The 25,116-nt window shown below is 34.2% G+C and overlaps 2 protein-coding genes and 2 long non-coding RNA genes across 6 annotated transcripts; 3 read left to right on the plus strand and 1 right to left on the minus strand.

Annotated features, from left to right (window-relative positions):
• The first annotated feature begins 535 nt into the window (after positions 1 to 535).
• On the plus strand, positions 536 to 1,751 carry LOC126876222 (survival motor neuron protein-like). Of its 3 annotated transcripts, none has more exons than XM_050639098.1 (4): positions 536 to 937; positions 1,009 to 1,306; positions 1,427 to 1,506; positions 1,575 to 1,751. In XM_050639098.1, the coding sequence occupies exons 2-4, from the start codon at positions 1,185 to 1,187 to the stop codon at positions 1,631 to 1,633; spliced, it is 261 nt and encodes an 86-aa protein (XP_050495055.1). In that variant the 5' UTR covers positions 536 to 937; positions 1,009 to 1,184; the 3' UTR covers positions 1,634 to 1,751. The 3 variants fall into 3 exon arrangements, with proteins under 3 accessions (XP_050495055.1, XP_050495056.1, XP_050495054.1); XM_050639099.1 differs by having other exon boundaries at positions 536 to 621; XM_050639097.1 differs by having other exon boundaries at positions 536 to 1,306.
• Positions 1,752 to 9,659: 7,908 nt separating this feature from the next.
• Positions 9,660 to 15,760, minus strand: LOC126876247 (uncharacterized). Its single transcript, XR_007694039.1, has 2 exons — positions 15,725 to 15,760; positions 9,660 to 13,263 (listed from the first exon to the last, which is right to left on the minus strand). It is a non-coding gene; the product is annotated as an uncharacterized LOC126876247 (long non-coding RNA).
• A 4,079-nt stretch (positions 15,761 to 19,839) lies between these two features.
• Positions 19,840 to 22,419, plus strand: LOC126876197 (venom serine protease Bi-VSP-like). Its single transcript, XM_050639064.1, has 7 exons — positions 19,840 to 20,112; positions 20,497 to 20,548; positions 20,620 to 20,817; positions 20,986 to 21,081; positions 21,153 to 21,307; positions 21,636 to 21,977; positions 22,362 to 22,419. Exons 1-6 carry the CDS (start codon positions 20,092 to 20,094, stop codon positions 21,789 to 21,791), a joined length of 678 nt encoding a protein of 225 aa, XP_050495021.1. The 5' UTR covers positions 19,840 to 20,091; the 3' UTR covers positions 21,792 to 21,977; positions 22,362 to 22,419.
• A 1,339-nt stretch (positions 22,420 to 23,758) lies between these two features.
• Positions 23,759 to 24,864, plus strand: LOC126876242 (uncharacterized). The gene is made up of 3 exons (XR_007694030.1): positions 23,759 to 24,113; positions 24,197 to 24,293; positions 24,456 to 24,864. It is a non-coding gene; the product is annotated as an uncharacterized LOC126876242 (long non-coding RNA).
• Positions 24,865 to 25,116: the final 252 nt, after the last annotated feature.

Genomic DNA, 25,116 nt, shown 5'->3' on the forward strand with positions numbered 1-25,116 from the left:
GAAAAGTAAAAAAGATATTAAGATGTAATTGTTTGTAAACATGTAGAGTTTTTAGGGAGGGTGTCGAAGTGATTATTACTTCTCAAACAAAAAGAGGAAAAACTCTACATGATCTGTTTAGTCTTCTAGTTTTTTTTTTTTGTGTAATAAATTAATTTGTATGGAAAAGAGAAAGGCGGCTGGCAAATGTACTTGAGAAGGCATTGACAAATTAATTTTCAGATATTTACGACAAGAGTTAGAAAATATTAAGAGATAATTTGTAAATTTGAGATAATTGTTTGTAGGGATGTAGAGTTTTAGGGAGGGTGTTGAAGTTCACTTCTAAGAAAACTCTACATCTGGTCTTTTTTAGTTTTCTCAAGCACTGAAGCCATCGACAGCGTGTAGACAAAAGACTGCGACGAAGTCAGGCCATAAACAGTAGACAGGCGACGTTGGCTTCGGGGTTTTTCAGTTATTAGGTAACACAGCTAGCGTGCGGATCTGAACCAGCTCAAATTGTATTTTTACTTATTACACTTCTATTTAAATATATTTTCTACCTTACAATTTATCCACGTGTTTTCTCTGTTTACACACCGAATAACCTCAACAGCACGTGTGTTGTAAAATTTGTAGGTAATACCTTTAGCATGATGGTTATGTCAATTAAGAAATGTACTAAAAATACATATATATATGAAGTAAAGGCTTTCGCATAGTCTATCACAGTGTCATTCAGCAGGTCCTTAACTGGGCAGGAGTACCTGTCAATGTCTATGGGGAGACCCGTGGGATATAGGGTCATGAACCATAAACATGCATGTTACTTATTGTTCATTATTAGCTGCTTGGAATATAATTCTCCTCATTAGACGAGTGATTATTACTACATATATCAAGGCAAACATTTATACATATACATTTATGCACGGGAAATTCTAATACATTGCCTGTAAGGACAGTAACCGAATGGCACTCAGTCATTCTATTAAATGACAAAAATTTCTTTTACTCTGTGTTTAGGCTATGGTAATACACAGAAAGTCGAGTTGAGTTCTCTTTTAGAATCAGAAGGTTTGCAAAGTTAAATAGCACAACAAAAGAAAGCTTTGGAAGAGAAATTCAATGAAGAGAACGATGAGACTTGTGAGACTAATTTTTCTACAAATGTAAATTCGAAAAAATATAATGTAGAAAAAATGGATTGTGACTCTGAAGAAGCAAATGCGTATAAACATCACTTCATACCGGGACCATCTTTCAATTCGATGACTGATATAATGCCACCTGCACCTCCTTTACCACCACAATTAATGGCCAAGTAAGTACAATTTAAAAATTCTAATGGAATGCTGAATACTTCTAATATTAATAAGTAATTTGGAATAAGTTTAACATTTTATTTGGAAAAAAAATACGAAATTTTAATAAAATGTACTAGATTACCAGATAATGATACAGACGCACTTTCAAGTATGTTGATGTCATGGTATATTAGTGGTTACATGGTATATTACACAGGTAATTATTTCATATAAGTATTTTATTGTATATTAAATTTTCAATGGACTATGTTATTTCTTTTGTAGGTTATTACCATGGTTTGAAACAAGCAAGAAACAATCAAGAGAACAGGAAGAACTGTTGATTATATCAATTTTTTCAATAACAATATAACAATAATATAAGATATAATAAAATATAAAACTCATTGTATTTATTTACTTCAATTATTTGAAATAAAGAACAGCTTTATTTTCATATAAGACTTTAAGACTTTTTTAAAAATAATTACTAAGATAAGAAAACATAAAAAACATATTTTTGATAAAATACACTCACATATATATGTCGGGTTATCATTAGGATTTAAGGCGCGTAATGATCCTTCGTTTGAATTAGCCATTGTTTTACGAAACAGAGAATATATTTACGCGAATAAACAAGGTTTTACAAAATATTATGAATAATGAGTTTAATAAATAATAAGATTAACAAACGATAAGTTTAACTAATAATTAGATTAAAGATTAATAAGTTTAACGAACAATAAGAGGAACGAATAATATGTCTTACGAATAATGAATTTAACGTATAATGAGATTAACGATTGATAAGTTTCACGAATAATGAATTTAATTAACGCTATTAACAATGTTCCGGGGTTCAAACGAATCCACGGTCAACAGGATAACTCTTTACTATGTGTAGAATAATTTTAAACACAAACTACAATTGCTGAGACACTCGGTAAATTGCTCGATGTATCACTTTCCAAGGTGATCACACGAATGAATATCTGATGAAAATCTTTTTCGCTATACGATTGCATTTGTTTGTTATATGCTCGCTGGAAACATCGAGAAGGTTCCAATCGTTGTTGCTAGGCAATTTCTGTCAAAAGTTTGTTGTATACTCTTTGGAAACATCGAGAAAGATTCAAACGCCGTTACTAGGCAGTTTCTGTCTGGAGATTGATTCCTAATACAACGTGTGTCCCATTATATCGACATCTCTAAAGTACAATTCTATGTGATTTCTAGGGAGAACAATACAACCGATCCACACCTTCGTCAGGCAAAACGTTTATCCCGTGACCGTGGCTACGTTCGGCGACCAGTTGTCACCTCGAACCCACTTTCGCTTTCACAAATATCAAACAATTACAAATGACAATTGCTTAATTACAGTTATGATAAAATCTAGGCTAAAGCATTAGAAGGCTTCCTCAAAATTGCAAAGGGAAGGCTCCGGTTTTCCTTTCATCTCCGACATATATAATACAAGGATATAATACAACCGAACATTTTAAACTTAGCCTATAGCGCGTGCGCGCACACACATGCACACACATGCGAATGATTTCTCGAACGATTTTTCAATATCTGTCCTTACGATTGCGTATTTATTTGTTCCACGTATCATATTTATCTATTTGCATAACTGTAGGTGACATTTTTTTTAACAATTTTGCTAATATTTCATAACTTTTTAATTCATATTTCAAAGTGGTAACAGGTGTTTCTTTCTTTTCAAGTCTCCTCCATATCGGGCTTATTTCTAGTAGCCACGCTTGCTTACAAAGCAATTTTATATCTGCACAAGAATATCTTTCAGTACATTTTACTATGTGGTTTACAATATCTGTATTTTCTAATAAGTGGTTGCTAAGGTATAATTTGAATATACCAAGTCGAGCAACTTCATTGGGTAATGATACGTATATTTGCTTTTCGAGACGCCTGAGTAAAGCTGCATCAATGCCCCTAATAACATATTTACAATAAATATTATCGTTCTATTATACTAATAATAATGAAGGAATACTTCAAACAACACAATAACATATTTGGAATTTGGAGAAATATTACGATATTTTCTACTTAGAAAACATTGAAATAACGTGATATACGTACCAAGGGGAATTAGTTGTAGCCAGAAGAACTACATTAGAATTTTCATTAGACACTAATCCATCCAATCTAGAAAGAAGTTCTGATCTGAATCTCTTTGCAGGTTCAGACAATATACAGTCTCCTTTATTTGTGGCGATCCAGTCAATCTCGTCGATAAAAATAATTGTAGGCGAATGACTATAGGCAAGTTCAAATAAAACCTGTTCAGTTTAACAAATGTATTATTCATTAAATATTATATTCGAAATTCCTTAAATTCATTGCCTCATCACGAATATGATATCATTTCGTTTTCCAAACAACTATTCTATTTATATATAAATGACGAAAAATAAAATCAAATCTTTTTATACCTAGAATCTCTCCTTCATAGACAAAGGAACAAAGAAACTTACATAGACAAAGCAACTTACACGTATATACTTCTCGGAATCGCCTCTCCATTTGCTGACCAATGAGCTGGCATTTATGTTAAAAAAGGTGCAATGGCATTCTGTCGCGACTACCTTCGCTAACTTCGTTTTCCCTGTTTTGTATATTTCTTGTAAACACGTACAGAAATGAAAAGAATACGAGTATCTTACCTGTACCAGGTGGGCCGTACAGCAAAATACCTTTCCAGGGGGAAAACGGGCCATCAAAAAAGATAGGATACTTAAGGGGATACACAACGGCCTCCTTAACAGCGGTTTTACATTCCTCTAGGCCTATAACGTCATCCCAATGTACATTTAATTTGTTTACTATGATCTCCTGTGACGATACAAAGATAAAATGACGTCTTCTCTATATTAAGTAAGTGTTACGTAATTTGATATTTGAAGCGTTACTGAAATCACGTCATCGTCGATATACGTTGGACGGTTTATCGACGGGAATTTTATCGTTTAAAAGCTTTACGATACGTATATTACTTGAAAATAACTTACGCATGAGATGTCCTCAGCCTCGTAATTCCGGATTATCTGAATAAAGCTTTTCAATGCATTTCAATATCTTCGATTGCATGGATGGTTCCATTGGGACGTTAAATAGCTCTTCTGATGAACGTCCATCACTCTCATTGGGGAATATTGACGTCACTGTCATTGCGAGATTAATATGATTCGTATTGTCATCAGTTATCTTCTGCTGTAGATTCGTCTCTTTCACAGGCTCACTTCTCGCTTGTTTACTAACAGATTTGGCTTTTGTCTCAATACTTCTACAAACACTGGATCATATTGTAATATGATACGTTGAATACGATACGTTGAATACGTTGAATACCGTTTAATATCGTTAAATAATTTAAATTCTTACGTTTTGCTTGCATTTGTCACTTCCCTCGTCATTTCCCTTCCAGTTATTTTCTTACACAATATGGGATATTTTTGAAATTTCATCTTGTAATAATTTTCATACTCTGCAACGATAATTTCCAAATCGATGTTGTCGCAAACCCGATGTTCGGGAGATAGACGAGCTTCCCGGAATAATACATCGCTAACGTCTATATACATAAAAAAATGTAGTTTTTAATTAATTATAGTTTTTAACTAATTAAAAATATTTTTCGCAATGACTGAACACTATAAGATAACCATCAAACAACTGTTTTATCTCTAGGTAAGACAGGCAAAAGAATGTATTTACTATATAAATCCTCGAAGATAATTTCTTGTCTTCTGCTTTTTAATTTCCAATTTTTAGATGGATAAGAATAATTTGAATTTATACTTCATATATTTGTTTATAACTAGTTAATCTACATAATCGATTGAGTTATTCTTAACTACTGAATTACCGATGTCGAATTTTCAAATTTGGTTTCGCCTTCTCTCTCCATGATGTCCACTGATTTCTATTTCGATTGGTCACTGACACTATTCAAAAGAATTGGAACTAGGAATATATTTTAATTATAATATACTCACCCATTGTGTTCCAAATAATCACATACAAGGTGTAATATGTTCCGATGACGTTCCGAAATACGACTCTCCTCCTAATATAATTATTTTTTCATTACAATAATATAAGGTTTTTCATGTAATTTTTTGTTACATTTGCGAATTCAACGAGTTACACATGATTTTTCATGAAACACGAACGTTAAAAATTTTTGATACAGCCTAATTATAAAAATTGTTAGAAGCAAAAGTCATAGATACTATGTGCGAGTATCGCATGAAACGAACAGCTATTAAGAGAACTGCAGCAATATTACAAATCAAATAACAAAACACACTCGTCTGTGACGTGGAAATTCTAAAATCTAAAATCTAGAATATTCCTTACCTTTTTTCGCAGATTATAAAATATCTTATTCATACTACCTTGCATCGATAAATCACCGTTCATAGTGACACTTTCAAATCGCCTATCGTTTCTCAATGGATACGAGAATTTCCGTTTATTACTTTAAAAACAACCCGTCCATTGCGTTTTTCTTAAAAAATTCTTTCAACTCTGTTGAAAACCGAGCATCAAACAAGAGACAAACGATTTGTTGTCATGGAAATGTTTGGTTCACACATAAGCAACGCACAAATATAATGATAGAATAGCTGAGTGTGTGTACTGTATAGTAAGATGGATGCAACATGGAAATAGAAAGAGAACACCATGTATAGATACTTCCTGTCCTTGTTTAATCAGGCATGCACACTAGTGGACACTGACGCTGCTCGTATACCGCTGTTACATATTTCCTGTACAAGTGCGCGTCATTATACAAGGACGGAACATCCTCTCTCTACTTCTCTATCGCGTTTTTAGTTCGCTCACGCGCTCTGTACTTATATCTATTACATTTCCACCATAAGCAGCGGCCGTGCAGTGACTTACAAAAGTTCCGAACGGTTCCATCCTGGGCGGACGGTTAATTGCGTTCGGTACTTCGAGGCAGGAAGGTGAGTACAGAATCGCTCCTCTTAGTACTCTTATTAGAAGTGTTATCATCGAATATAAGTTTTTTCAATAAATTCTTATCGTTTTACAATCTTTCTAGAATACAATGACGTCAGCAATCGATCATTTTCGCGAATTTATTGTAAATTAATTGGGGGAATATCTGGAGTTCTTTATCGGTTTCGACTGTAAAATCAGCAACTATTCGAATTTTTCATTCATAATTGTGACATTTTCGACTCTTCCGTTGCCAAGACCCTCTTGAGAGATTTTTGGCACGTTCCATCACCCTTGTTAAACGAGTGCACATTGGTGGATATATTGATTTTAAAAACCAATACGTGTACGAGATTTATTATCTCACTGGGACAAAGAAATCCGTTTTATTCGCGAATTTTCCGTGTTTCTTCTTAATTTTCGTGAGTGTCTGGCGCGGAGCATTATTTGAATGAACTTTTCATCGTTCAGATTATATTTCGTTTAAAAAGATTGAAATTGATGTCGAGAAGAAATGAAACAAGGTGCTCGGGCATTCTTTCGTTTCCCGGGGAAAGAGAAATATAAAAAAAACGGTCGTTCTTCCTTCTGCCATTTTCGTCCATTACCAAAATGGCATGACCCAAGTGTCCCGGGCCGTGAATCAATCAAGCGAATTTTGAATAATTTTTGAATAATATCCAGTTAATAATTTGTGAAACAAATTAATTTCATTTTATTGTTGGAAACAAATTAGTTGGATTTTTCTTTCTTTAGCAGTTTTTGCCAGAGTTGACCTGACGTGCTACTTCAGTTTCCATCTTCGCTTCTTGAAACTTCCAACGTCCTTGGTGTTGGAGTCTCCTTGCCCAGGTGAGTACATAGCTTCTAGATACTCGTCGCTGTTCATCCTTACGAGCCTCTCGAGCTTTAGTTGTCAATTGTTATCGTTAAAGGAAGAGAAGCTCGCGACAGATGTTATCGAACAAATCGTTTATTCTCGAAAAGTTCGAACTTGTTCGTTGCGTTTGAATATATATGGACGGACGCCATTTTTCATGACATCATCATGATTTGTCATGTCGTGAGTATAGCTTCTGACTACCATATGTTTGTGATTTATGTGAAATTTGACCACTATACCGTGATAGAATAATATTTCCAATGAATTATAAATATTTTACATTGTGAATTATAAATATTTGTTACAAATTATATCGTACTTGAGATGAAAATGAACCATATATCTGCTTATGGAATATGAGGTAGTAAATCATTCGAAACATAATAACGATTAATTAAGCACATATACAATAACGTTTACGAATGAATATTGCGAATTATTGTATGGCTTTAATGCGGTATTTAATGTTTTGATTGCGGTCTTTGAAATGGTATCATAGGTGCTGATATAATATCGCGCGAAAAAGGAAAGACCAGTGGTTAATATTGCAGGTGCACCAGTGCGTTGCGCTCGTCGAGGGTGGTTTTGACGCTGGTGCCGAGGAAAGGCGCAGAACGTGTTCGATCGACCCGCGAACGTAGCCTGTGCTCATACTGCGACAGAGTTCGTTTCAGTTAGGCTCAGTCGCTGTTTGTCCGTCGACAGCGTATAGTCGCGTCGGCCTACGATTCCTTTTTTCTTCTTGTTTCTTGCGAACTCTCTCGCAACAGCCGTTCTATACGTACGCCGCCAGTATATCGCGTGATCATCGTTCCCGTTGCTCCCCTTACCCTCTCACGTCCTTCGAAGAAGACCTCCCTTTGGTTTTTCCTTGTTTGGAGGGAATTCATCGCTCGGACACATGGACTGCGAAGTACGAGGGTATTCCAATTTTTTAATATATAAATTTAGTTTCCTCTATGGTGTTAGAGAACATAATGCGAGCATTTTATGATATAACGAATATATTCGTATATATTTTAGTTTATTCATTCGTCAAATTTCCCTAGTAGGCCGGCCTGCAGCTCACATGCAGCACTTAGTAAAAATTTGTTTTGTTAGAGGTTGGCCATTCTTCTTGCTATAAAAATATCGTGAAGTCATATCATATGATAAAGCACCTTCTGAAAGCTAGATGCTCGATAACGAGCCTAATGATTCTGGGTAGTTTGTAATGTCAAGCTTTGAATTGGCGAGATCGCTTTGCTGTCAAACCGCCGTCCAGCGGCGACCACATTCTTTAACCACGTTCAAGGGGTATATCACGCTACAGAAACCATCAAAGGGTTTGCAAGTTAGTTGTCTTTTAGAAGTGGGGCAGTTGGTTGTTACATGTCATCCGTAGTTGCTGGCTGTTCTCCTTAGTCGCCATACATCGTAGAGACGACGGTTATAGTCGCCAGTTGTCCTTGCTAATGGTTGCTTGTTGTCGCTAGTTAGTTCTCGTTATCGTTATGTATTCCATCAATCACGCGAAATTTAACGTATGGGATTTTATTCTTCTTTATTCTTTCTGTAGGGAAATTTTTTAAGACGAGGAAAATATAGAATATTTCAAGACGACGGTAAGGTTTGAATTTAAGTAACTATTTTATGATACAACAAAGTGGAAAAACGATTTAATTTTATAAAGTTTAAGGTAATTTTTTAAAAAACTTCGAATTTAAAAGATTCAAATAGATATCTTAAACATAATTAAACCCTCCATATCGTAAGAAATTAAATGAAATTGCGCAAGAAAGTTAATACATTTAATGTATTATTTTAAACATTTATTTAAAAACATTTATTTAAAATTTAAGTGTAGGCGTTGACGCGCGCGCGCCATTCGAAGCATTTGTCAGTTCGTTACATCTGCGGTAAAAGTTGTAACTACGAAGAAGCTTAACATATGGTGCGTCTCAAGACGACAGTAAAAAGTATTAAGAGATTTTTCGAGATTTTTTCTTTTAAGTTTCCAAGTACTTTTTCTATTTAACTTCTTTTTTTTTTGCATTTTCTCACAATATTCAATAAATAGAGACGAAATATGACAGTTCTTAGTTCGGGGATTTATTGGTTCGAAAGTTACTTCAAAAGTGTTTCTGGAGTTTGTGCGGTTAATACTTTTAAACTACTGAGTACGACTTATTCCGTATGGCTGGACAAATCTTTGTTGATACTGTAAGCGTAACTGGTCCGGATATTGTCTTGTGGAGATAGAAAAATACACGAAGTATTGATTGAACTACATATTTTTTTAATTCTTTTTTAATTCTTTTAGTTCTTCATATATTGATAATAGAACGATATTCCGCTACTTTGAGCACAATATAGTAATGTTTAAATAAATAATAAAATTTACGCATTTCGTCTTCATGCGTCGATAAGAAAATGCAAAAAAAGTTAAAGAAAGATGATGCGTAGATGCGAAGTTTAGTCAGCAATAATATTTAAAACCTCTAAAATATATTGTACACATTTATTTGCAAATAAGCTCAATGAAATTAAACTGTAACTGTGTTTCCAATAATGTCTTCGATGTATTGCTCGCCATTATGTCGGATTAACAACTCTAAGTGATCGACCTTAATCACTAAATGGCGGCCGTGATTCAGTGGTATAGCTTTACATATGACGGACATCGCAGGCGCTTATAAGACGTCTATTGTGAAACGTTTCCAATAGCACCGTTTATGTGATAGTGAAATCTGAATATATATATATCGCTGAAATATATATCGCTTATCACTTGAGTCTGACACGATCGTTTTTAAATAGAATCACAATTTTTTATTCTTTACAAAATCAGTCTATAAAGATTATGTGCAAATAAAATAGATAAATAGATAAATGGTTGTACAAACTTATAAAACAGATATTACAAGTATATCTAAATAAATGATATATTTATAAATTGTAATATTTGATCTAAAGTTTAAATAAATAAAAGAGATACTCGTGACTTACAATAAAAGTATTTTTTTTTTCAATTTTTAAACAAAGCAAAAGTGGATAACAATTTTTCAAAATGTAAAAATCAACACAATGGTTGGTTTCTTTAATTAATCAATAACGTTTAAAGTTAATTAATGTCCAGAGTGGTTTGTACATTTTGTATTTCGCCGTATTTCAACGTTCGCTGTGTAAATAGAACTTGATGCCTGAAATATCGAAAAAATAATTAAATCCGATCGTTCTGTCGAATTTGCAAATTGTATACTCGTGTAAAATCGAGTGCGCTTGTGTATGCTGATACGAAATGTGGTAGTATATTTTTCTTTTTTCGATTATCGTTATCACTTTTTGTGTGAAAAAATTAATTCCGTGAAATGGAAGTGCAATCAATACGGTTTATCACGAAATAATAGCACAACGACGGTACATATTGGTATTGACGTCAGCTTCACAAAATTTCTCGAGTATCGCGGTCGACTATTTGGGTTAAGAATTCATTTTCAAGGTTCTACAAGCACGAGTATCTTATGGATATGAAATTTTCAGTGTACATTTTAATAACCATATTTCATATTGCATGCTGCGGTCCAAGAAAAATCCGCAGTTAATATTCTGCTAATCCCTGCTGCTTTCAAAGACCATAAGTAAGGTCCGTAAGGTCGTCCGTAAGGTTTAAAAGATTTCGAGTAGATTTGTATTACGTATTTTATCTTCTAATTTTTAAAGAGAGGGTCGTGTTTAATTAATTGAAAATGACGAAACTGTAATGGGACATTATTATCAAATATTAAACGTGGTTCCATTGGGTACTTTTATGGTCTTTGCGAGATATATATGCATTATACGTTGCTATTAGCAACGCGTAGCGATGAACGATGGAGAGCAGTACCTTCGTTATCTCGTCTCGGTTGTGTACATATCAGTAATGCACAGTACTCGTACTAAATATCTTACAAATTCCATACAGATTTTCAGATTAGTTTCGAATAATACCAACACGACCATGATAGTCACAGTACAGTATTAAATAGTGCCACTATGCATAATACACTCCTAAAATGTTTCTACAAATATATTTGTCCGAATATTTTTGTCAGCTACTATATCCTAACCAGGATTTATTAAACAATATATAGATTTAAAAAAGAATATATAACGACATTACTTGTTTAGGCTAGATTGGTTTAACTTGTATAGTTTTAATAACTGTGTAAGATCAAACAAGAACTTATCGTTAGTTTGGCGAGATTTGATTACACGAAGCAACATAATTGCTTTGAAACTCAGGACAGAAAACAATGTCAACCGGTAGACGCGTTTGTCTGGTGAACGTGTAACGCGTGAATAATAGATAGCGACAATCACGCGAACGCTAGTTACAGCTGACTTGGCTTACATTGTAGCATTCAAACTAGAGTATACGAGCCGTAAGCGCTATTGAAAGTTCAAAGGCCGACTAGTGAGCTTCATCCTATCTCATTTTTTAATCAGGCGATGGATCGACGAATCGTATTGATTTCGAGGATTATTATAGTTCTGTGGCAATTTTAAAGCGTGGTTTGTCTAATCTTGTCTCGTTAGCTACAGACTCTTTGGCGAGCAGCCTGAAACTTGATCCAGTTTCGAGAAAATGAAAAATTCGTTTCTTCTCTTTGCTTCCCTGTTCCTTCTTTCCTCCTTTTTCCTTTTTTACATCGCGTTAAGACCCGTTAAATAATATTGACTGCCGTGGACGCTGGCTGAGAAGTGCACTTTATAACTAGCTTTAAAATCACTGACGTCGATGAGGACAAAGGTAAGTTAGAGGGTCATTTATCTGAGCTGGTGTTATTCGACCTGAACTCTGCAGCTTTTCAGAGCTTCTTTCGTTTTTCTTTTAAGAGCAGAGATGTTAACTGGTCTTTTGTTACGTGTAAGAAGTATGTACTAAAGCTTATTTAGCACCAATTGGTTGCTCAAAATCGAGATATACATACCTATATTACATTAATACGTTACAGAAGATTACGCGTTAGTTAGCTTATGAGAATTTATAGTGTGTCACAGATCACAAAAGCAGAATGACTACTTTTTCATAAACGATATATGTATATGAATTGAAAGTTTAACTATTACGCCACATACTTCTCTCGATAAACGTCGTCGAGTGCATATTGTTAAAGAATATTAGTCATTTGAATTAAATAGTTTCGAAGATACTAATGCTTCTGTGAAGTTTTTGCAGGCTGTTAATTTTTTATTGAGATACTACAAATTTTGAATAACTTCGATTAGAAATAAAAATCACATTACATTAACGCGTAGAATGTAACGTAACGTAGATAATGTAAATATAAATTATATTACAAGGAAATAATACGGGCAAGTAATGTGAAACATTCTGGTTAAAATTGCATCCTTTGAAGGCTAGGACACACAGTACTTACGAAGTAGATTAAGTACCAAATGGGGTACTTAAGAAAATTCATGTTGTCATTGTTTAATAAACATCTTTAGCTAATAGCTTTCTGCAAAAGCTGGTTCAAGTTATGCTAGCTTATTCCTTATTAATTGCAATTATATTGTTCGTATCTCCTAGAGGATTAACAATCCATTTTTATAATGGATAATAAAAGTAAATTCCTATTAGGTTGTCCCAAGTTTCTTTCGTTTTATAAAGAAATGACAGATGCACAACATATTTTGTTTTATGTTATTCTATATTATTTTACATTAAATTGGAAAAAGGTGGATCACACGTAATTCAATAAAATAATATAAAACGAAAAATGTTGTACATCTATTACTTTCTTATAAAACGAAAGAAACTTTTGGAACAACCTAATATTTCTCTACTACGACGCTTTTACAGTGCTAAAATATTTGATAAAAATGTTAAGAAATTCTAATATTGATTTAAGCGTATCGATTTATTTGCTCTTCATATTTAATCAAACAGAAATTGTTAATTATGATTTCCACTTAAAAGCGGATTGCATATTATGAGGATAAATTATCAAATTCATCTCTAATATAGACATTAGAGAATCATTCATAGCCGCAATCCTGTTTACCGCTAACATTCCTGGTACTCAATAATTCATTAGGTGACTGCTTTAGCCGCACAGAATACACCTACAAATAATTAATCGCGATTAATATTCCATCGACTTTTGAAAATCCCTCATGTGATCTATTTCATGCGATGAGAATACGTATAAATTGAGATTGCGATCGACCATCCTCAGTCGGATAAATCGAGTGATTCAAATTATAACACAAAAAAAAGTTAAAACTAGTTACATTATCTTTTTCAATTTTTATGTATTATTTGGCGGAAGAAACTTTGGTAATTGGTAAGTAAAGTTCACCTCCTTAATGTTAATGATTTTAATATGTTATTAAGCTCAAGGTTCTAAGGAATTTTCTATATATATATACATATACATAACTGTGTGCGTATATGTATAATATACGTATAACAACCAAAGTTCAGCTCTCAAGTGTACGCAAAACTTTTATGTTCATTTTACGCTATACCAGTATGTTTCATGAATTTGTTTGCTAACAGTATCGAAACAAATAACAAGCAGAGGACGAGCTATTCATGAATTGTTTTGCCAGCGTGTACGCTCCCAATATTTTCTATTTGAGAAAACATACTTGTTGCTATTGCAACTACAAATATTTTTACAGTCGACGCTTTTGCCGTGAATCATTGGCTAACATGTAAAATCGAGAAAAAACATGGTTTATTGTGATGGAAATGTGGAAAACCGCAAAACAGATATAGAAGGGAAAATAAAGGAAAGGAAGATAGATAAGTAGAAGCTTGGGGTCAAGTTTAATTCACTGAAACCGAGCTGCTTGTATTATCACAAAACAAAATTGCCAGTACGTCATTTCCGTACTCTCGTCCTCGCGAAAATGGTTTCGCTTGTTAAGGAAAAACGAAGAGACAGGGAAGAGAGGAAAAAGCAGACGGAGAGCGCTTTTAAAAAGCTGGCGAACCGTGTGTTACCACAACGAGACACGCGATGCTATTTGTCGCTTTAAATTGTGCCGCAACTCGTTTTTGAGATCTTTGCCAGGGGCGCGTTAAAACATGGTAAAAATATATTTCTGGCTTTTCTGGGGTTTAACTGAAATATGACAAATAACGTTGTAAAACATATGTACTTATGACTTACAGAGTAATTGAGTGTACAAAATATATAGTATACAAAATAGCCAGCGATTTAGGGCTTTAAAAGATCAAAAGGAAAGAAAAGGAAAGAAAAGAAGAAAGATAATATATTGTGGCAGTCTAAGTCGATCTAAGAAAATAGATAAAGGGAGGGAGGGGCAAAGCTAGTTAATCTGGAAAGAATCCAAGCGTCAATTTCAAGCATTTACAGAGAATCAAGCGGGCTGGTTAAAGTCGTGAGTTGAGCAATTATCCCGCGTTAGGTTCAATCAGGTTAGTCCCACGCGAAATTGATCCAACCATGCGAAAACGAGTGTATTCTGATTTCTGTCGCAGATACTTCTGGCTAGTGCAGTACCTACACGGTGGTTGTTGAAATAGCCGCTTCTCATCTATTTTCCGCAGCACGGACATCATCCTTTGATCCCTTACGACTAACGAAGTTTTCGAAGATGTACGGCAGTTTGAGATTCTACTTGAAAATGATCATGATTGCGGTCTGTGTGCCGTCTGCTCTTCTTTTTGTCCTTCCGTTAAAGACTGGTAAGTTGATACTGATTAATTATGCGATCGAAACCCTATATAATGGCTACAAAAATGCCGCTAATATAATATTCCTTCTTTCTTGTATCTGTCTGCCTCTCAGGTCGTTTTACTAATTACAATAAGTAATTTCGACTTCTTTGCGCTCCCTTTTAACGCATTGAAACTTGATCCAGTTTCGAGAAAATGAAAAATTCGTTTCTTCTCTTTGCTTCCCTGTTCCTTCTTTCCTCCTTTTCCCTTTTTACATCGCTTTGTTTTACATCGCAATTTACATTTATTTGTAAAGTTTGAATCTCCTCGATATTGAAGATGTTGAAGCTGCAAGTATGTATTTCATTTTAATCCATTCGAGACCGAGATTTAATTGTAAGACGATACCTAAGTGTCGGTACGATCTGAATGTTTAGTTAGAATGATTCTGTGTTTTACTCTCTCCAGGGTATCCTTTTCACACTTTGATTTTAAATCGATGACAATCTTAAATAGTATCCCTCATATTTTTAAAATATAAAATTATATACTATGTTATTCTATAATGTATTATGTACAGTTATATATATATATATATATATATATATATAATAATTCTATATTGAAAAAAATATGAAATTAACATGATATATACATTACTACATAAGTTATATATAAAATATGTATATTATACCCTTGCCTACTGACTGATATGAATTTCTTTCGGTCTCGAATGCGTTAAAAGAGAGCGCAAAGAAGTCGAAATTACTTATTGTAATTAGTAAAACGACCTGAGAGGCAGACAGATACAAGAAAGAAGGAATATTATATTAGCGGCATTTTTGTAGCCATTATATAGGGTTTCGATCGCATAATTAATCAGTATCAACTTACCAGTCTTTAACGGAAGGACAAAAAGAAGAGCAGACGACACACAGACCGCAATCATGATCATTTTCAAGTAGAATCTCAAACTGCCGTACATCTTCGAAAACTTCGTTAGTCGTAAGGGATCAAAGGATGATGTCCGTGCTGCGGAAAATAGATGAGAAGCGGCTATTTCAACAACCACCGTGTAGGTACTGCACTAGCCAGAAGTATCTGCGACAGAAATCAGAATACACTCGTTTTCGCATGGTTGGATCAATTTCGCGTGGGACTAACCTGATTGAACCTAACGCGGGATAATTGCTCAACTCACGACTTTAACCAGCCCGCTTGATTCTCTGTAAATGCTTGAAGTTGACGCTTGGATTCTTTCCAGATTAACTAGCTTTGCCCCTCCCTCCCTTTATCTATTTTCTTAGATCGACTTAGACTGCCACAACATATTATCTTTCTTCTTTTCTTTTCTTTTCTTTCCTTTTGATCTTTTAAAGCCCTAAATCGCTGGCTATTTTGTATACTATATATTTTGTACACTCAATTACTCTGTAAGTCATAAGTACATATGTTTTACAACGTTATTTGTCATATTTCAGTTAGACCCCAGAAAAGCCAGAAATATATTTTCAGCATGTTTTACCGCGCCCCTGGCAAAGATCTCAAAAACGAGTTGCGGCACAATTTAAAGCGACAAATAGCATCGCGTGTCTCGTTGTGGTAACACACGGTTCGCCAGTTTTTTTTTTTTTTTTTTTTTTTTTTTTTTTGATATCGGTGACTGCCATATTCTCTTGAGTTTCCAAATCGTAAAGAATCTTTCCCCAGGGATTGGTCAACTGTGTATGTCCCCATGCGACGTAACTTGCTTAAGGAACACAAGCCGGTGATATGCAGGCAACGTATAATTGATTATCATTCGCTCTGAAACGCTGAAGTAATGACCAGTGCAGTGGTCCAGTGGTCATATTGAATGCCGCTGGATATATCAGCATTTGGCAACCTAACCCAGAGAAGCAGGAAATATGAAGCCACCGAATACCAATTAACTTCGTAGTTGCACGGTTCACATTCCATCATTTCTGAATATGCGAGGACAGTCCTCTTATTGTGCTTTTAATTCTTTTATTTGTTTCATTTTCAGCAAATATACTGGTTTTTTAAATTAAGCTTCTTTTTATACAGAGTTACAGATTATATTAATTTTATATAGAATATATTTAAGAAAGATATTTAATTTTTTGCTAGTTAAGTATTGATCGATTAAGTTACTGTACCTTTGTTCCGATAAATGCGTGCCATTTCCTCGAATCTAATATCATAGCAAATGCCAATACCTATTTTGCAGCCCTTCACATCGAACGTCGTTAGGGAGTTACCAGGACTGAGTGAATCACTCTCTCGAAAAGTAATCTTATTAGGAATGTCGATGTCGAATAGATGTACCTAATAACATAAAAATGTGGTCGCTAATTCTATTGCTGCAACTTTTGTAATTTAATATCAAAGTTACCAACTCCTAAACTTTAATTATTTTTTATTTAATAACTGACAGCGTTTTTATCACTTTCTTTTATTAAAAAATCTTATCATTTAATAATGTTTAAAAAGGAGAAAAAATAAGTATAATAATATTTTAAGTATGTGAAAAATTTATACAACAACAAACACATTACAACAAAAATGGGCGTTTCCCGTATCATAACGTATTTTATAAACCGTAAATTATAGAATTGGTTATAGTATACGTATGTACATATGTATATTCCTAAATTATTCCTAGATAGAGTCACTTTCTTCACCCCAATATTTTCAAATTCAAAGCCATAAAGGAATATATTACTTACCTTTCGGTGTTTTGCTATCAAAGTTCCATCGGGACCCCAAATAGTACAGGTATTGTACAATTTAGCGCCCTCTATTTCAGGCATCGTACCACCAACTACATAGATGTTGTTTTCTTTAGCTGCGTTCGATGAAGCAACGCTCGTTTCACCATCAGGAATACTCTCGGCGTATTTTGGAAAGTACTCTGCATTGCAATATTTCAATTAATGAAGAATAACTGTCTTTTGTTCCAACCATAAATTAAATTGAAATGTTTGTCAGTTTTTTATTTTTTAAATTATTAAAATAACTAAGTTTTATATTTCGACTTAATTAAATATGCAATTACTTAGCTAATAGTATATATAATAAATTGTTTCTACAGGTTCAAAATGAAAAATGAATATTTAGAAATATTTAATTACGACAATGCTATTTGTGTTAGCATCAGTGGCTTGTTACTCAACGACTTTGCTAGTACTTTTTGAAACATAAAGTTAGTTTTCAATTAACACTTATACTAGAGGCGGAATTATAAATGCAAAATAATTGATAATACTAATTTATAAGTACCTAATTATTAGTATCTTAAAAAATATATTTATACAAAAATCACGATAATCATGAAAATGGGGAAATCCTATATTCTCGAATCAATTCACAATTTATTTTGTATATTAATTAGATTCCGCGCTCATCAGTACGTACTCACTGGCGACATCGAGAAAATGTATCGGCAATTCCTCGTACGACCAGAGGATCGGAAATATCAAAGGATATTATGGCGCAGCGCGAGTGGAGAAACAGAAACATATGAGCTTAACACCGTAATACTCTTATCATAGAAATAGAAGCAGTCCTCAATTCCCGCCCGCTAACTCCTATCTCCACCGATCCAAATGATCTCCTAGCCCTCACTCCCGGACATTTCCTCATTGGCGATTCATTAATGTGCTTACGTGATCGAGATTTCAGAGACATTCCATCGAACCGACTCTCCAAATGGCAGCATATCCAACAGCTTAAACAACATTTTTGGAACCGCTGGCATAAGGAGTATTTGAACGAGCTAACCAACCGCAATAAATGGAGCAAGGGTGGACACAGCATCCAAAAGGGCACAATCGTCATCCTCAGAGAGGACAACGTTCCCTCCATGCATTGGCCTCTGGGCCGAGTTATCAAGGTTCAACCAGGCGCCGATGGTGTCATCCGGACAGCTACAGTTCAGACGGCAAAGAGCATTTTGGATCGGGGCGTCAAAAGGCTTGTCCCACTGCCAATTCAACCCGATCTCGAGAAACCCGAACAACTAGCCACCGAGACGAAATAAGATGGGAACTTCAACCACACCTCGCTAGTTTGATCGGTACCCTCTCAACGGGGGGAGAATGTTACGCCATGCGGCTTACAATAGGTCATATTCTTAACTATCGATCGCGGCACTATAATGTCGCAGACGGATCGTCGCGTCTGCCCGGCAAACAAACATGGTTCATTAAGCAGGGCGACTTCCAGAAACGTCGACTCGTGGCCCGTATTTTACCTCGCAGTAAAAGAATGTGGCGTGATCCGAACGTAGTGGGGGTCGCCTTCCAGAAAAAACGAAAAAAATCGAAAGGCGTTCAGAACTTTTCGAGATGTCGAACCGTCAACACATGTGGTATGTCGCGCATTACTTATCAACCAAAACGCAGTTACATTTTTTTTGTTCCATTTATATCTTTCTAGTTAATAAGTTGTTGAAATAAACATTAATTTATTTGTGTTAATTCTGTGGAATTTCGTTGAACTACCCTTATTATCATAATCGAAATAAGGGGATCGATCAGTTCGTGGCGTCGATTATTTAATCGTAACGGGAACTTACAACTCTCGTTGACGTGCTATCTCGCGATCGCGTCTCTCCGCGAACGGTCGAAACAAAATGATTCACTAAAAACTGTCCTGAATTCCTAAGAATTTATTTACCGCAAAACTGACAAAGTGTTTATTTAAAACATGAGGTTGAAGGTAGTCCTTTTCTTTCATTTCATTCATTTTCATTTTCTTTCTTAAGTATGGCTAACACAATATCTAATCAATTAAAATTTTATATTTTCACGTGAAAAGTTTCTTTAGATAATTATTATCAACATGATGACTAACTCTTACGGATTAATACGTGTCTGTAGGGCAATCCGGTGGACTTGATCGGCCTTTTACTTCGAAAGTTGAGTAATCGGTGTCGCTTTCTTACGCATCTTTGAACTGTATAAATGTTTTAAAATTGTTTGATCCAGAATGTACCACACCGGACAATCAAGAAGGCAGGTGCCTTGACTACAGAAAATGTAAACCTCTGCAAGAAATATGGCAGATACAGTACCGTACAGCCACCGATTTTTATAGACGATCAGTGTGCAGATACCAGGGCAATGTTACGATCGTTTGCTGTCCGAACGATCCAAACAAAGAGAAGAGAGAAATTTTAATAAAAACTGTGTATAAGTATAAGGCTTTGCGACCACCATACTGTGGTTTTAGCAACGTCTCTCATACCAGGGTGGTCGATGGTAAACCAGCTGAACTTGGTACGTTTTATGTCTTTCTTTCCGATTAATAATAAGCCATTTACTGCAAAGAATGAACTTTAAAGGCATTAAACAGCACATCAATGTACATTTCAATTAGACTAAATAATAATGCTATGATTTTATCGGTAGTAACTTTACTTATTAACTTGAATTATTTCTTTCTTTTACTTCATGTTAGGAAGAGTATCTTTTTGCTTGAAATAAAAAATTGATATAGGAGTAATAATATGGATAGAGATCAAAAACTGTTAGGGCAGAAATTACACGTTTGAACTTTATAGTTCAGTATAGTTCAAATAGAAATTATATAGAATTATTTAATAATTTGTATTCCACTGGAATAAAAATTTAATTTCTGTCTTTATCAAATCTCTATTTCAGAGTATTTGTACGTATGTACTTATCATCTGCTGTATGATCGAATATCGAATAGGTAATAATCGTTGTTACTCGTTATGTGAGAAAAAATTATGTACATTCACAACTATGACTATTGCATTTTAGGCGATTGGCCATGGATCGCTGCATTAGGTTTTCGTAATCCCCGAAACCCAGACAAACCACTATGGAAGTGCGGAGGTTCCCTGATATCGGCTAGGCATGTTTTGACCGCAGCACATTGTGCACATATGGATGGAATAGAAAACATACACAATCATAATATTGCCATTCTTAGATTGGTGGAGGAGGTGCCATTTTCGAGTAAGTCCTCAAATATATATATATATATATGCTATTGAGTATTACTGAAGTATCATATCCTGAAATTTCTTACTGTACACATATATTGTGTCATAAAGCGTGTATAATTCTTTCTCATACTTTTGGTCATTCGTTTCCTGCATTTTCATTTATTTTTTTATTTTTCAGGGTACGTATATCCCATTTGTACGAAAGAGCCCCTACGAAAGAGCAACTTCGTCGGCTATAACCCCCTTGTTGCTGGATGGGGAGCATTAAGATATAGTAAGTGATATCAATTTTATAATAAAATTAAATAGTTCCAGTCTTAAATATCTTTCTTATTTTCTTCGTAGGACGACCACGACGTAATGCATTAATGGAAGTACAAATGCCAGTGATTAAGAACGCCGAATGCAAAATAGCTTATTCCAAATTTCCCAATGCACCTGATATCACTGATGGTATAATATGCGCCGAACATGCTCAGGGTGGAGAGGATTCTTGTACGGTAATTAAGTTACAGAGTTACTACAAACTATACGGTATCTGAAGACACGTCGATTCGAATTAACATCAAATCGACGTCTTAAACATTAAAAATAATAGATAAACACAATTTAATAGTTTTGCCCACTTCTCACACCTCGTTATGGTATTTAATCTAATTTCCTTCTAATCTTAGTTTTGCTCAAAATACATATAACATGTACGTTATAAATTGGAGTATTTCAATACACAAATCAATAGAAGATTATTACTGTATATAAGTATAATTTCAATACAATTCGATCGATATATTTCAGTATCTTTGATTAAAAATTTAACGATCCTTTCAGGCTGACCGCGGCGGACCACTGCTGATACAACATGAATTAACCTCGTATTTAATAGGTATTGTGTCTTATGCTTATAAGTGCGGCACAGCTGGGTATCCCAGCGTTTACACTAGGGTCACATCGTACCTTGACTTCATTCTCCAAGCGATGCAATAATATGATATTACTGTTCCATAAATATCATTGTGTAAAAAACGTAAAGTTGGATTTTCTTATTGTGGAGATAAGAAACAGCTCAAATTTACATTGTTTTGTACGTTACAAATTATAGGCTTAAAATGTACGAAATGTAACTTTGAAACGACACTAATTTTTTACGCACGATAAACCTCCACGACTTAGGTATGTAAAGATGATAAACGTGTATTAATTCTATTAATTTGGTAATAATAAACCAACTTTCTGAGAAGTTCTGTAAATTTCGTTTCTGTTGTATCAAGAGAATAATGGAATATTCCACTTAGATCGTATACTTCTTGTACGTACGTACAAAATTTTCCGGCTAATCTAAAACACTTCATAAGATAGAGAGCTTCTGGAAATTCGGACACAGAGAGTGCATAAAATACAAGATAAGTCTCGTGTCTTCCAAAATTATTTTTTATTCGCTAAAAACGTCCTGTGAAACTTCACTTATTTTTTATCACTTTCCAATTCAATACATAGTTTCTGCATTTTTGACTATATGTAAGAGAAATTTCCATTCAGCCAAAGGTGTACTTACAGATTATAGATTCCTATACGACTCTCAGTAAAAATTTATCCGCACTCCAGATAGTTAAAACTTCTGTCGACCGTATTGATCCATCTGCACTCTTCGTATGACGTCAATATTTGTTCAGTGCTGCTGCGCAGGTTTCTTTGTGTTACGTCAATTCGTTTGTGACCGTTGCGCGAGTAATGGCGCTTTGCAATGGTGATTTGCAGGAAAACAGTGCAGGATGCTGTGATTCGTTTCTTGTGGTCGGAGGTTATGTTTGATGCCTATATTTATCAAAGATTTAATGCACATTATGGAGAAAGTGTTTTGTCACGAAGTGTGTTTGAATGGGCACAAAAGTTCAAAGAAGATCGCACAAGTGTTATGAAAAAACAGCTGGATGCCCGTCCACATCCACGATGACAACATTGAACGTGCTCATGAACTTATGCTCTATGGAATAGACGAGTGACACTGGATAATGTGGCAAATCATTTGCAAATCAGCCACGGCTCTGCTTATGCAATAGTGCACGACAGATTTGGATTTTAAAAAGTTTGTGCGAGATGGATGCCGAAAAAGCTGATGAAAAGGTGAAGACGACGATGCATTCGTGGTTCGCAGCTCAGCCCAAAACATTTTTTAATGAGAAAATACAAAGGTCCTTCGGCAAATGGACAAAGTGTATACAGAAATCGAGTGATTATGTCAAAAAATGATGTATGTCTTTTTTGACAATTGCTTAAAATAAATTCTACACCGACAGAGCGGGTAACTTTTTACTCACCCTCGTAAGACACTTAAATTTCCAATCTATTATGATGAATAAAAGAGCTTATACTATTAAATCTAATTGTATTTTGTTGCATGAGAGTACACGTGTATGTGATGTACATTACCTTTATATCCCCTTGAACGCTTCAATATTGCGCATATATACTATATTTTGTACAGCTTCTATAAAATTTCGTATGTTTGTTTAGGCTGTTAATCTAGAGGCTGGAGTACAAAGAAGTGGCACAATGATGTGGGCTGATGACATTTATAATTATCAAGGAATCACCCCTACATTCGCTCAGGTATATATCGTTGACTATAACGTATTTAACATATATGATTGTTAGAATATTAATAATTAATTTTTAATTCTATCAGAATTTTAATGAAACTGTCCCTTGGGAAGGAAGAACTGATACCTTGATATCACGGTTTGTACATCCTATATATACGACAAATTTTAGAACATTATATAACGAAGAACCAGATCGTCGTGGCCATGTGATGTGAATAAAAGGACTTGAATTTGATGATATTTTTATAATGTTAGATAACATAACTAAGTATCTTCACAGTAAGATAGGATGACATGGTTTACATGATCTTAATGTTGTTCACTCGAGTGATGATATTATAAGGAAAAGCGTAATATCACAGGTAGGATGATTCATAATTTAGAACTACTAACTCATGTATGTATTAAAAATTAAAGAAATATATTAAATTTTATAGGATATTTATGTTTAGTAACCAGTAATTCAGAGATTGGTATTCATGGTTACTATAACGAGGCTGTAGAAACGCACCCTTTCTTCTTTGCAAATGGCCCTGTATTTATGTCTAAGCCGAAACTGGAACCTCTGAATAATTTAGATTTATTCTTGTTATTTTCTAAAATACTTATCTACAGTATACCATAAGGAATGATACCGTATCGCACCTAATCAAGTGCCTTAAGAAACATCAACAGGATATCACAGTAATCCCTTATCGACTGATATGTAAGTAAAAGTTATCTGTCATTGTTATACACAATTATGTGTTAGTGTTATACACAGTTATTTATCATTTTCTATTAATTCAGTTGTAGCCACTACAATATCTATGACACTGGTAGTAATTATAAGAACAATAATGATGTTCTATAAGAGGAAATGATGATTAGGAACAAAAACTTACAGGTAAGTCAAAGTATATGTTATTTGCCATTTGAAAAGAAAGTTACTAACTTGGAATTTTTTGATAAATAATAATTGTGCAAAATATATTGGATTTCAAATTTGTCAAAAATTGAAATTTAAGAAGCATTGTAATAATATAACATTAATATTTTGATTTTTCAGGAGATATCATGCGGTGGATGGATAATATGTAAAAAATATTAAGCAGTATATGAATTTTCATATTGCGTAGAGATAACAAAATGAATTTTAAAAAATGTCGACACGGTAATAAGAAATAGCATCGTGACAAAGAATATATAAAGACAGTTTCATTTTTTATAAATAAAAATTTGTTGTTCCAGATTTTGAAATACAGTGAAACGTTTAATTAGTATCTTAATATCTTTAAATAATTATTATTTTAGAATCAATTGTAATTGTATCATACGTACTTTTGAATTCGTGCAAGAACATATGTAATTTTGAAGTAGTTATTATTAGGAAACTGTTAGACGCGAACAGTATGCGAAAAGTTAGTATGCAGTGTAATAATTATCAATCAAAACACAAGAATTAAATTCTTGAGGAAAAAATTTCCGGAATTTCTTATTTACATGATTATAGAGAAATCCATAATAAAAAGGAGCTGCTTTCTAATACTTCGCTTCCTTGTAATGCCTACGTTAACAATAACGAGGTTCGACTTTTTGTTTTTAGAGGGATACTGGAAAATTTGAAAGTACAGTACCATTGGGAAGAAAATCACGATATTGAAAACGATATTTGCAAGTAAATTTCCAAAAAATCTGTTTTCAAATTTTCGCTTTCTATTTCACATTAA

This window comes from Bombus huntii, unplaced genomic scaffold, assembly GCF_024542735.1.
Source record: "Bombus huntii isolate Logan2020A unplaced genomic scaffold, iyBomHunt1.1 ctg00000067.1, whole genome shotgun sequence".
Lineage (NCBI taxonomy): Eukaryota > Metazoa > Arthropoda > Insecta > Hymenoptera > Apidae > Bombus > Bombus huntii.